The sequence below is a fragment of the Coturnix japonica genome, chromosome 5 (genome assembly GCF_054131305.1).
Source record: "Coturnix japonica strain WE chromosome 5, WE-NBRP24, whole genome shotgun sequence".
Lineage (NCBI taxonomy): Eukaryota > Metazoa > Chordata > Aves > Galliformes > Phasianidae > Coturnix > Coturnix japonica.
The window spans coordinates 4,912,476-4,925,248 of NC_140667.1; the positions used below are offsets into that span (position 1 = coordinate 4,912,476).

At 42.8% G+C, this 12,773-nt stretch overlaps 1 protein-coding gene and 2 long non-coding RNA genes across 4 annotated transcripts in view; 2 read left to right on the plus strand and 1 right to left on the minus strand.

The window, feature by feature from the left end:
- The window catches only part of LOC146760616 (uncharacterized), a 95,914-nt gene that overhangs the window by 58,217 nt on the left and 24,924 nt on the right, over positions 1-12,773 (minus strand). The gene's annotated exons all lie outside the window — the stretch shown is intronic.
- On the plus strand, positions 205-7,137 carry LOC146760618 (tesmin-like). The gene is made up of 7 exons (XM_085549882.1): positions 205-1,046; positions 1,640-1,722; positions 2,314-2,385; positions 2,980-3,082; positions 4,550-4,687; positions 5,211-5,383; positions 6,420-7,137. The coding sequence occupies exons 2-7, from the start codon at positions 1,712-1,714 to the stop codon at positions 6,610-6,612; spliced, it is 690 nt and encodes a 229-aa protein (XP_085406008.1). The 5' UTR covers positions 205-1,046; positions 1,640-1,711; the 3' UTR covers positions 6,613-7,137.
- On the plus strand, positions 9,343-12,546 carry LOC146760619 (uncharacterized). The gene is made up of 3 exons (XR_014946904.1): positions 9,343-9,484; positions 10,456-12,307; positions 12,492-12,546. It is a non-coding gene; the product is annotated as an uncharacterized LOC146760619 (long non-coding RNA).

Sequence of the window (12,773 nt, forward strand, 5' to 3'; positions counted from 1 at the left end):
TGAGAGGTCTCATGGATAAGTTTGTACATAGAAGATCATCACCTTAAAACTTGAGATGGGATCCATGTGGTGTTTGAAGTGATGTTATGAGTCTTACACTGGAACAAACTTAGCAGTACACTCAGACTGAAAAGTCCATCTGCTTAATGCAGACTATTCATATTTAGTATACTTACATGAGCTTGTTACATGAGCACTGACTTTTTGTTTTAGTTTTTATTTGCCCAAGCTTTCTTTCGTTGTACTGATCTTCCCTGTAAGTGAAAGGTGTAGGTCCAGAAGTTGTGTCTAAAAGTCTCTTTAAACGTAGATCTCAGTAGGACTAATGGAGTGATGATTACTTTGTTCTACATAGCCTAAAATACTGATTTTCTTAAATGCGGTGCCTCATCGGGGCTTGCACGAAACTCTGTTCTTACAGCCATGGATTTCTGAATAGGTTTTTAGTTGTTGTTTCTTTGTTGTTGTTGGTATAATAGGCTGAATGCCTCCTTTCTAGATAGAATTCTGGAAATTCATAAAAAAACATCTGTTTGTGTCATTTCTCACATCAAAACTTTTCAAGTCTATGCTGTTTCTAATTAAATGTAATGTGATGGAGTATAAGTCCACATTCTTAGCTAAAAAACTGGTGAAAAGCTGAGTTCTTCTGTAAGGGACTGGTTTTATATTGTCAGCTTGTTGGTGTTGTTTTGGTTTTGTGGGGTTTTTTTTCCACTAATTGAGGGAAACTTTTCTGAAGAAAGAACTTGTAGGTCCTTCTTTGATACAGTTTGCTCCCCAAGCTTCACTGTATCAGGTGGTGCAAAAAGGCAGACGCTGTCAGGAAATACTGTGGCTTGGGTTTTTATTTTTTATTAATAGGAAAAGTTAAAAGTACCCATTTGCGTGTATGTTTGATTCAAAAAGGTTAATGCACACATTAGACTTCAGATATTGTGAGCAGTTCATTAAATGTCATCTTTTCAGATGCAGGCAGCCCTGTAACAGCAGTACTGGGGCAGTTTTTGCCTGTCTCGGGTGACCTGGATTCAAACAAACAAGAGGTAAAGCAGCTTTATTCTCACCATGTATTAAGCAGAGTATAAACTTCCCTTCTCTTAACATAGTTTCTTGTGTCTAATGTCAGGAGGTAACAACTGTATGCATTTTCTAAGGACAGTTTAGTAGTGTACTGACAAACTGGTACCTGAACATTCTAGAGATGCAGACAGGATTGCAGTTCTCTCTCTGATTTTCCCCCAGCCTGTTGTTAAATTCTGTTAAATTTTTTAGTCCTCAACCAATGAGATGCCGTATTGCAACTGAACATAACGTACATCAGCAAGTCACTAGCCAGTTTTAGTTGATTACTACAATTAAATGTAGAGATATCAGTACACTGGAAACAGTGTGCAAATACTGCAGCACTGGCAGCTGTTCTTGATCCTTTGCACTGGGAGAAACCGGTATCCTGACATACTGAGCAGTTTCAAAGAGGAAATGCATTTTTCACATCTTTGTGCTTACATGAGTTTTATCACCGTATGTGGCAAACAAATCATCTTCAGAACGTTTTCTTTGTATTACTTTTTTAATTCACAGGAGTCTCTTTTTAGAATGTAATATAAGCAAGCTGTATGTATTTTATCTTGAACAGTTTGACAGTGAATACTTACAATCAGTAGCTAGCACTTCAGCTTTCCAACCAGAATCGAATCTGCAAGTGAAAATGACTTCAGGGTAAGATGCTTGCAACACTTAGTCCATTATGAAGTTTGAATTTTATACCGGTGAAGACTCTTAGACATCTTTGCATTTAATAGCTTCTCCTCATGCAACTTTGTAAGAGTGATTTGTGTATGTATCCTGGTAGCCATTATTCACTTACTGGTGGTCAAGGCTGCCAAGATTTCTTAGGATCAATGCAACCATGCTGTAAATGTGTCTGAAAAACATTTAATTTTCTGAGTTGATATGTTTTAAAATATAATTAATGTGTGTTTAGCTCATTTTTCTAACACAAGTGGGATTCTTCTAATAAACCTTAATTACAGATCATTTTAAAATACAAGACAGATGCAAACCCGGTGTGACAGACGATAGTGCTTTGTAGTTGCACAGCAGTTACTGGGCTCTGAGTGGTTGCTGACCTGCCCCTATGGTGGATTGCAGGAGATTGTCTTCTCTTTTTGTCACTTGTTTTTTGACCCCACAGTTGTTAAAATAGCACTGCAATTGGGGTGGGGGGGGGGAAATGTATCAAAGTTTAGAAAGTATAGACCAATTTTTTATTTGCAAACTTTTTTCTTATTCCTCTTTCAATCTGCGTAGCCCACCTTTTGGTTCAGGGATTACAAAGTCTAATAAACCATGTAACTGCACAAAATCTCAGTGCCTTAAATTGTAAGTAACAGCTGATTAACATTTAATAAATATTAATAGCAGTGTATATTTGAAAGAATGAACATAAAGTAAATGTGATGAACAAGCCATAGGGGGTAAAAATTGCTTGTCTGATCTTCAGTTAAAAATCAGCAGTTTATGTCAACTAGTATCACATAAATCCACAATTCAAAGTGTAGTTGGGGATGATTAACATAATTCAAACCATGGAAAATATAAAGAGCAGCTAGAAGGCATTGTTCAGAATTGTCTAGAAAATCATTTATAGAATGAAAACACTGTATATTGAAATATCATTTCTCTATCTCACTTCTGTACAACAGCAATCTACATAACTATTGTGCCAAGTCTTATGTATTTACATGCATATGTAAAATGCACAGAGATGTGTATGTGATTGTTAAAATTTGTTTCATTTATGGAGTGGGTGTATTTTGTGAAAATGAATGAGTGAAAGAAGGTCTTTGTGTATATTTGGGTATGATTAAATAACAGGGGAGGGATAGGAACTATAAATTCTGTCTCAAAGAGGAATAACATTTAAAAGCAGTTAATCTTTCTGTTTATTAAATTGTGTTTATATGTTGATTGTAGATATTGTGAATGCTTTGCCAGCGGTGACTTTTGCAACAACTGCAATTGCAATAATTGTTACAACAATCCACTTCATGAAACTGAGAGATTTAAAGCCATTAAGGTAAAATATGTATGTGTATATATATAATACTATATATATATATCAGTATGAGCTTTGTATATGTAAAATGCACTTGTATCGTTTTTCTCTACTTAAAGTCTTTGAAATATACTATTTTTATACAAAATACCACCAACTGCTGCTACTATATTTTTCTTACATAAAAAAATAACATTTTTCCTTTTTAATTTACTTTTAAGGAGCCTCTGATACTTTTGATTATAATTCGTGGTGTATTAATGGAATGTTTTTCATTCTTGAGACAAAATGTGCAACTCCAAATTTAATCTCAGAAAATATTTCCACTTGAGGGAAAATTTGTGTCCCAAAGACAGAATTAGGTTGATGGTTGTATGGGAAATTGGTAATCAAAGCCTGAACCTCTGATTAATCAGATGAGGCAAGTGTTGGGTCAGCTGTGGGAGCACAGGTGAGAGTAATTTAGCTGTGCTACCCGAAGGGGAGGAGCTTGACTCCATCTCCTCTAGACCCCATTTAAGGGCTGACCACCACTAAGGCAGCACCTCTTGGAGATTGCCTCAGTGGTTCCCAGCAGACTGGAGGCTTCCATAAGGGTGACTTTTTCCTGTAAATGTCCTTTTGGGTATTTACAACTACTGTCTTTTCATTATTGTTACTGTACAATGATGCTGGTTGATGAAAGACTCAACATGAACCGGCAATGTGCGCTTGCCGCTCAGAAGGCCAATAGTATCCTGGGTCTCATCAGAGAAGTATGAGCAGCAGGTTGTGGGAGGTGATTCTGCTCCTCTACTCTGCTCTCGTAAGACCCTGGAGTACTGCTTCTGGTTCTGGGTCCTCCAAAGGAAGAAGGACATGAAGCTGTTGGAGCAAGTCCAGGGGAATACGAAGATGTTCACAGGGTTGGAGCACCTCCCATATGAGGAAAGGCTGAGAGAGGAGAGCTGGGGCTCTTCATCTTGGAAAAGAGGAGGTCTGTGGAGCCTTATATAGTGGTCTTCCAGGACCTGAAAGGGGCCTACAGGAAAGCTGGGGAGGGACTTTTTAGAAGGGCATGTAGTGACAGGATGAGGGGAAATGGTTTAAAACTGGAAGATTTTCTGGAGGTTAGATTTAAACTGGAGGTTAAATTTAAACTTAAAAATTATTTAAATATTTAAAAGTTATTTAAAAATTTAAATAACACTGGAGGTTAGATTTAAACTGGATATTAGGAAGAAAGTCTTTACTGTGAGGGTAAAAAACAGCCCCAAAAGAGAAACAGATGGGTGGATTGTTTGGGGTATTCCATAAAATCCTGGTGGATCCCACTCAGCTCCGTGTTCTGCAATCTTTGAATTTTTGCTTTTGCATGTTTTGGGAAACTAATGGATGTTCCTCATATCACCAAGTGAAAATCAGAATTTCTTTGTTAAATGCTGGGTATCATTCAGGTGCTATAAAACAGTCCTTGAATTTCTCCTAATGTAACACTTTTTGTTTTAGGTCTGCCTTGATAGAAATCCAGAAGCTTTTCTACCAAAGATTGGACAAAGCAAACTGGGAGACATTAAACCTCACCATAACAAAGAATGTAACTGCAAGCGTTCAGGATGTCTCAAGAATTATTGTGAGTGCTTTGAGGTGGGTCTGTCGGATTTTCCTGTCAGTGGTTATCACATTAACATTGATTGCATTCTGTAAACAGTAGTCTCTAAAAAGAATTACTTATCTCTTTGATTAGTGCATCATAACTTTTTTTTTTTAACATAAGGGAAGCAGTCTCTCTCTTGTCATGGCTTGTTATGACTTCAAATAATTCATTCTAGCTGAAGTTATCAGTTAAAATGTTCAGTATTGTGAGTTCTCAGCCAGTGCTGTGCTCCGGATGAAAAGAGAAATGGATTTCAAACAACTCAGTCTTTGCACAAACCACAACCTTAAGGGTTGATGTGTCCAGTATACAGAACAGAATCATCATTCTCAAAAAGAATTCCTGCCAGGAACAGACTTACTTCCTTACACTAATACCTATGGCCTCACTCTGGGAGTATCCGAGATGCGTGCGTTTAGAATAAGTCCTGGAGATTTAACTCTAGTGGTTGCTCAGTTGTACGCTTGATCCAAGTTTTATACATTTTTATTCTAAGTATTCTATATTTACCAGGCTAAGATTGTGTGTTCCTCAATTTGCAAATGCATTGGTTGCAAAAATTATGAAGAAAGTCCAGATAAAAAAAGCCAGCTGACCATGCTAAACTACATGGACATTGGAAACAATGATGAAAATAACTCGTTTTTGACAACATTTGGAATTTTACCAAAACTGGAGAAAGACAGGTGAATATTTGGAAATAGAATAGATAATACATCAATCTGACTTCATTAATGTTTCAGTTAGCTGTTATTCATAGAATCATAGAACTGTTAAGGTTGGAAAAGACCTTCAAGATCATCAAGTCCAACCACAACCTAACCATACTATCCTAACTCTAACAACCCTCTACTAAATCATGCTCTGTACAATTTTGCTTGTAATGTTTTCAAGAGGGCCGTATTATCCTAATATTATATTAATGCAGTTGAATTTTTTGATTGGTTGTTTTTAGTCATTGGCTTAATAGAAATACCTGTTAATAACAATTCTAATTAGAAAACCACCTTTTAATTGATTTTAGTGATATTTACTCCTGGCTTCGAATTCTCAGTTTGCATACAGTGTTTTCTTTGCATTAGCCACTGCCTTGAAATTCTTATGATAATTCTGTTGTAAATTATTTTCTGCTGTAGGTAATATATTGATTGGATAGATGGTGCCAATAAAGTGAGTGTAGCTATTAATGTAGCAGAAGGAGTTATGGTGTTAACAACTGGTAGTTTCAAGAGGTTTTTTCAAAGAAATATTGGTAAGGTGCCATTCAGGGAGCCCTCGAGATATTTGATTTACTTCTTTTAATAGCAGTAATCCTATACAGTTAGTACCTCCTCTGTTCTGACTAAGACTTTTTAACATATCTCTTTTTATGTGATGTAGCATCTGACCATTGCTTGCTTAAAAAGAAAGTGGCTTACTGTATAACCTTCCCATGCTGTGCTTACTGGTCAGCATTTGTGTAGATCGACTCTGTAGTGTGAACGCAGTGTTCCATGTGATGAATTAGAAAAACTCAGGAGCAAACCATTGGAAGTAAAAGCTATTCAGTACAAAACAGATTTCTACAGGGTTGTGTCTTACAATAACAGTGCCACTATTCTGCTGATCTGAATCAGCCCTGTGCATTCCAACTCTTAGATAAGAGTTTGACAGTTGGCTTTTTAGATTATTTTCTGTATTTTAAATGAATATATTTTAAAATGGTTTCTTTTTCCATGTCAGGGAACCAGCTGTATCTATTTCTTGGGAAGATGTGAAAGCAACGTGTGCCTGTCTCCTGGTAAAGGCTGAAGAGGCAGAAAAAGGAGGTTACTCTGTCTGTCTAGCTGAACGCGTGGTCATGGAGGAATTTGGGAGGTGTTTATCCCAGATCCTGCAAGTGCAATTAAAATGTAAAAGACTGAAAGTTGAATAATGTTCAACGTATTATGAAGTCAATGAGTAGTAATACTGATATATTGCTGTAGTCTAAATGATCTTACCTTGAATTTTCAGAGGATTAATTTCATTTACTTCAGCTGCATCCTTTCTGAATTATGCTTGTGTAAGTGAAACGTGGTGTTTTCTGGGCCAATTGTTCATTATTTACATAGACTCTAGTTTAAGTGAGTCTAACTTAAAATGACTTTCTAGAATGTTTAGGAGCGGAGAGCCAATAAGCACTGAGAAGGAAGTTGTTATCTTAGTTTGGTTGGTTTTGGTTGTGAAACAATTCAACTTCTAGTGATGGCAGGCAAATCTGCTAATTTAGCCCTGTCTTCTCTGATTTGGTAACTTATTTCTCATTGTTGCCATATTGTCATCTAAATGATTTGACAGATAATATAAAAAATAATTCTCTTTGGTTTTAGATGTTTTGTACTAGTTTAATATTTGCGTAGAAATTTTTGGCTTTAAGCTTGAAAGAATAAAGATATTCTCCATGTGTGTTGATTCCTAATTCTTGGTGGGATAGCAGATACGATTGCATGCCATTTAAAACTTGTTTAATAAGAGGTAGGGCTTTTTTAATGAGTGGCAGTTGATATATGGATAGATTGGGTGAAATGTCTTTGTTTTTAACAGCTGCTGCTGGGGATTGCTGAAGGTTGCTGGAGAAAATGGGTTCTCAAAGTGCTCCAAAGGGATGTGGTACCATCTCAATGTATCATTCCTTCCTTGATTCTTCACTTCCTAAGACCATTTCCTTTTATTTTGGAGTTAATATCTACATAATGGCCTTGTCTTAAAATGTTTGTCCCCAGAGGTATTTACTATGAGGTCATGAAGTCAGCAAAGCACACACTCAATAGACTCTAAATAAATAAATGAAGAATTAAAATATATTTAAAGTTATTTTATATAATATAATACTTACATATAATATATAAAGCTATTTTATATTAATATATTAAAATATATTTAAAGATGAAGGGTGGGGAAGGTAAAGAAATTCCGCAGCCAGATGTGAATGGTAGAAGTACAAGGTGGAGAGGTATAAGTACAAATAGCAAAGTAAGAAAAATGAGTTGGACAAGACTTGAACTACAGCTTTCAGCAGCACCGTTAGGCGAGAGCCATCTGTGATTTTTCTTAATGTATTTTTTTATAAGGAATGAACAAGCCCGTGGGTTCACAACTCCATGAACTGATTCTGTTTTAACCCTGAAGATAAAAGAAGTCCAGACCTTTTTGGAACTGCCAATATATCAGCCTCATCTGAAAATAGCAAGAAATCTTCTCCTAGTTGTCTACAGCACACAGAAAAGTATTTCTTCTCCTTGATATGTCACTGTTAGAACCACTCAGTGCTTAACGCTGCTACGTGCTGAGGCTAGATGCAGGCAGAGTGTATTCCCTTTCCCAGAGTTATAAATTCTCCTGTTTAATTTTGCATGCTCAAATTGATTGCTTTGGAATAATGAATGAATTTTCAGTCACGTAAGACAGCGAATTCCCAGGGAATTATTATTTTTTCTTTTATAATATAGGTCTGTGTAGGATCATCTATAGAAATTTATGTTCTGCTACTTCCAAAGCTTATCTGGTGTTGCTGATGCTCTCAGTCTCTGACTCCTGTATCACAGTTTTGTTTTGAGTCTCTTGAGTTGTGTGTGAAATGTACAACAAAGCACTGGGAAGCATTTGGGAAATGTAAAGCAGGTGTTGTGTGGGCCCCTCTAAACTGCACACGTCATCATGGAGGGACGGTGTTTGAAGATGAGCAATGTGCGTGAGAGAACTCAAATTATCTGGAAAAAAATCCATTCTGGGAACCTGGTGTCAGCTTCATGGTTTGCTGTGGTTAGAAGCAGAAGATGTCTATGCTACTTGTCAGAGTTTCTTGCTCTTCAGGTATCGCTGTCACTTGTATATGTACAAAAGAGATGAAAAATTCAGATGCTTTGATTTCAGTGACATTTTAAAAATCTCTTAACACATTTTTAAACTTTTTAGTCCAAGTCAGCATTTAACTTCATTGTTCACAGAACAGGTTTTGAATGTTACTTACAGCGTCCTTTGAGTTTCAGAATTGACTGTGGGCCCCAGTTTGGTTTTTTTGTACCGTTGTACAATGTACATTTTTGTACCATTGCTACAATGAGAAAGAAAGTAGCCAAGCAGAGAATGAAAGGAACGTAGCAGAAGAGCAGTGCAAAGCACAGAGATTGGGTGAGCATTTCCCAGCAGGCTGTGTGAAGAAGTTACAAGAAACAAGCCTCTCTACAAAACAAATAAATAACGTCCTTCATCTGTCAGGTGCCCTTTTCCCTTAGAAACAGTATCTCTGAGCTCAGGGGTTTCTGCTGTGGGGGCAGAGGGGGGAGGTGTGATGGTGAAGAACTCCATTACAATATATATTTATTTTAATTATATTTGCGGATGCATTCACCTCAGGAATGAGCACCTAAAGCACAACTGACTGTTAGAAGGAACACTGAGATTAAAGGACTGGTTTCCCCGCAGCCAGCTCTGCCGGGTGCCGGGCTGTGAGTGACAAGAGCTGTGGGGCTGCTCCGCACTGAGGGGCGGGCGGCAACGGGACCCACAGGTGAGCGCGGGCTGGTGCCTCAGCTGGGAAGGGCGGGAACGCTGAGGGGGGAGAGAAAGAGGCGGGAAGAACAGCGGCGGGAAGCGACTGAGGCGTTCTGGGTTCTGATTGGTTGGCGCTTAGGGACAGCTATAAAAGGTGCCCGCGCGGGCAGGTGCGTGAGGCGTTCTCCTCAGAGTGTGGGAAGGCGCTGGGTGCTGTGAGGGACAGGCGGCGGAGGAGGAGGCACGGGCGGCAAGCGGTCTACAGAGCCGAGGTGAGGCGGGGCTGGGAGGCAGCGGGGCCGGGGCCGGGCCAAGGGGGGTCGGGGCCGGGACTGCGGCAGCCGCCGCTACCGCTGCCGCGTGGGCTCCGAAGGAGGACAGCCGGAGCCAGAGCAGCTACGCGGGCTCCGATGTCGGGCGGCCTGGGCTGGAGCTGCCCCGAGGGCTCCTATGGCCGGTGTGTGGAAGGAGCTGGGTCCGGGACCGTCTCATGGGCTCTGATGGCGGGTGGGCGGACGGAGCCGGGGCTGGGGCGTCTGGGCGGGCTCCGAGGGAGCGACCTCTGAAAGCACTTGAAGAGGAAGGACGGAGGAACGGATACTTCGAAGCAACAGTGAGCAGCAATAATAAAGCAATATCAACTGCTATTGCCGTGTTGAAACAAACTTTTTTTTTTTTTTTTTTTTTTTTTTTGCGTCCTAAGTAATGAGGTGGTAGGAATAGGGGAGGACATGAGACATACAGTGGTGATGAAAAGAAGCAGTAAAGTGGTGATCGTGGGTATAAGAAGATAAATGTGTTTAAAAAGCTCTAAAGGAGGGAGAGGGTGGATGCTCAGAGAAAACTTGATGCTTGAATGTCAAATTTTGTATAGTACTTTAAGACAACCCATGGTAATAGATACAATAAGCGATAAATCTTCCTTGTAATTTCATGCTGGTATGTTATTATGAACTGCTAAATGAGGAATAAGGTGAATTTGTGTGAATGTGAATCTCAATTCAAACAGACAAGGAGAGAAACATGAGACCTCTGACTGGAAAAGGGCCACTATCACAATTCAGAAGAGCCAAGATGGCACAATGATTGACATAGCACAGAACAATTCCTGTATTCAGGTTTGCTGTCCTTCCAATAAAAACAGTGCAAGGGGGGGATGCGAAGCCTTCCTTAGCTGGATGGTCACATGCCGAATTCTGTTGCTTTGTCAGTCTCCACATGACTAATGGTGACCCTGCTAAAGTTTCAGGAGCTGCTGGAGAAGAAAGAAGAGGTGGTGAGGGAGACCTGGAGGCAGGAGCGAGCAAGAAGAGGAAACCGAAGCGTGCAGATGCAGGGGGGAAAGAGAAAGGCATTCTGGGCAAAGCACCTCCCTGTTAGCAGGGGCATAGTCACATTTGAATTGAACGTTGCCGGCAGCTTGTGTGTCCAGGCCGGCTTTGTGCTGGGCGACCTCCCTGTAAGCAGGGCTCCGGTCTTTTGCTGTAGTTGGCCTTTTGCCTCGCTGCTCCTTGGCTGCCTGGGGAGCGTGGCCCCCTGTAACGGAGGGCGAGAGCCACCTCTCCGCACCTGAGTGGGAAACGGAGCCCGCCGGACCCCGCGGCCTCCCTGTAATCAGGGTAGTGCCGCTTCCCTGCCCCTCTTCCTCCCGTTGCCCCTCGGCATCGTTGCCTGGAGGTGGCCCGTCAATGCGACGGCCCCGTACTCGGGGTGTACGTCAGGGCGTTTGGCCCTTGTCTATGGCTGGGAAGCCCCTTGGCACGTTGAGGTCCGTGGCCTCCGTGCAGCCTAGAAACAGGTCACAGGCTCTTGTGTGTTGCTCGTGGTTGCGGGTTTATTCCCAGTAGTCGGCTGCACCATGTTGTCCTTCCTTTCTGGAAAGTCACGTGTGTGTGTGTGTTCCTTTCCCTTTCCTTGACTGAGTTTGTGGAGTGACTGAGCAAGTGAGCTTTCCCTTTAGGCCCCCACAAAGATGGCTGCAGCTTAGCTTTGACTTCCTAGGGGGGAATGGAGGATTTTGGTGCATGCCAAAAAAAGGGGTGTTCCCTCTTAATCCCACGAGCGCAGTGAGTGTCCTGTCTTCCTCCCTTTTACTTAGTACAGATCAGAGCCACACGATAGTTCAGTGGCTGAGGCTGCCCTGTAGCCAGGGCTTGAGCCTGTCCTAGTGTGAGTCCCAAGTCACGAAGTCCCCTGACCCCCAAGTGGCCCGCCCCGCCTGTAATCAGGTGTGGGGAGGCTGCGGCGTTGCAGCCGGCTGCTTTAGTCGTCCAGCTGGTGGGGATGACCCCTCCCTGTCCCGTCAGAGGGTGCAGGTTGAGGTTCTGCTTTTGTGCGGTGTCACCTCCCCGCTCGGTGGGTCGAGGTTTTGTTCCCTGTGGTGCTAAAGACGTGGTGATGTTGTGATGTTGTGCTGCCGGGCGGGCCCGCCTGTAGCTCAGGCGTTGGTGGGAGCTGCGTGCTCCACGGGGCTTCCTGATGATGGTGAGGTGTGGGGCGCCGTCCTGTAGGCAGGGCTGTGCGTGCCCCCTGTGCTTGGTGAGATGCTTTCTGAGAGACCCCCTGTACTCAGGCGGGAATGCGGCCCCGGCCTTTCAGAGGCACGGGGCTGTGAGATGTGGGGTTGGGCTTGCGCCCTCCCTGGAATAATCGGGTCTGGGATTCTGACTGCAGTCTTTAGCTGTTTTGCCCCGCTGCCTGGCTTCCGAGAGTTGTTCCCGCCGCTGGGGGGAAAACCGGGCTCTGTGGCTCCAGGGGTGTCGTCCACCCGCCTGTAATCAGGCTCTGGGTGTGTGAGCGCTAGTGCTCTGCTGGCAGCCTGTGTAGGTTGACCGCCCCGTTAGCGGGGTGCCAGACTGGGAGAGAAGGAGCCTCCCTCGGCCGTAGGGATGGGGGCTGCCCTGTAATTCAGGGAGCGAGTGTGCCCCGCAGTCCCGGGCCCTTTGCAATGGAGGCAGTGGATGAGGGTCCCCTGTAAGCAGGGAAGCAGACTCCTTCGGCTGCTGCTTTTTGTGTGCCCAGCTCCATTTGCCCAGTCTGCCCGCCTCCGTGATCCCCTGCAGCACCGGCTGGAGCCTTTGCGGCGTGCCAGTGAGGTGAGAAAAGCAGCTCTAAGTAGTTTTGGCTGGAACGGGCTGGGGAGGGGTGCGATGCACGGACTTTCCCCCTTGGCTGGGCAGTCTTGTGCCGCGTTTCTTTGGTACTTTGGGTTTCCCCGCTTCCTTCAGGTGGTGGGTTTGCTGCTGCTCGGGTCTAAAGGTGTCGTGCCACTTATTTCAGGATCTGCTGCCGGAGAAAGAAGACGCGGTTTGAGGAGGAATAGGAAGAAGAGGAAGAACAGGAGGAAGAAGAAGAAGAGGAGGAAGAGGAAGAAGAGGAGGAAGAAGAGGAAGCAGAAGCCTGCAAATGCAGGGGGGAAAGAGAAAGGCATTCTGGGCAAAGCACCTCCCTGTTAGCAGGGGCATAGTCACATTTGAATTGAACGTTGCCGGCGGCTTGTGTGTCCAGGCCGGCTTTGTGCTGGGCGACCTCCCTGTAAGCAGGGCTCCGGTCTTTTGCTGT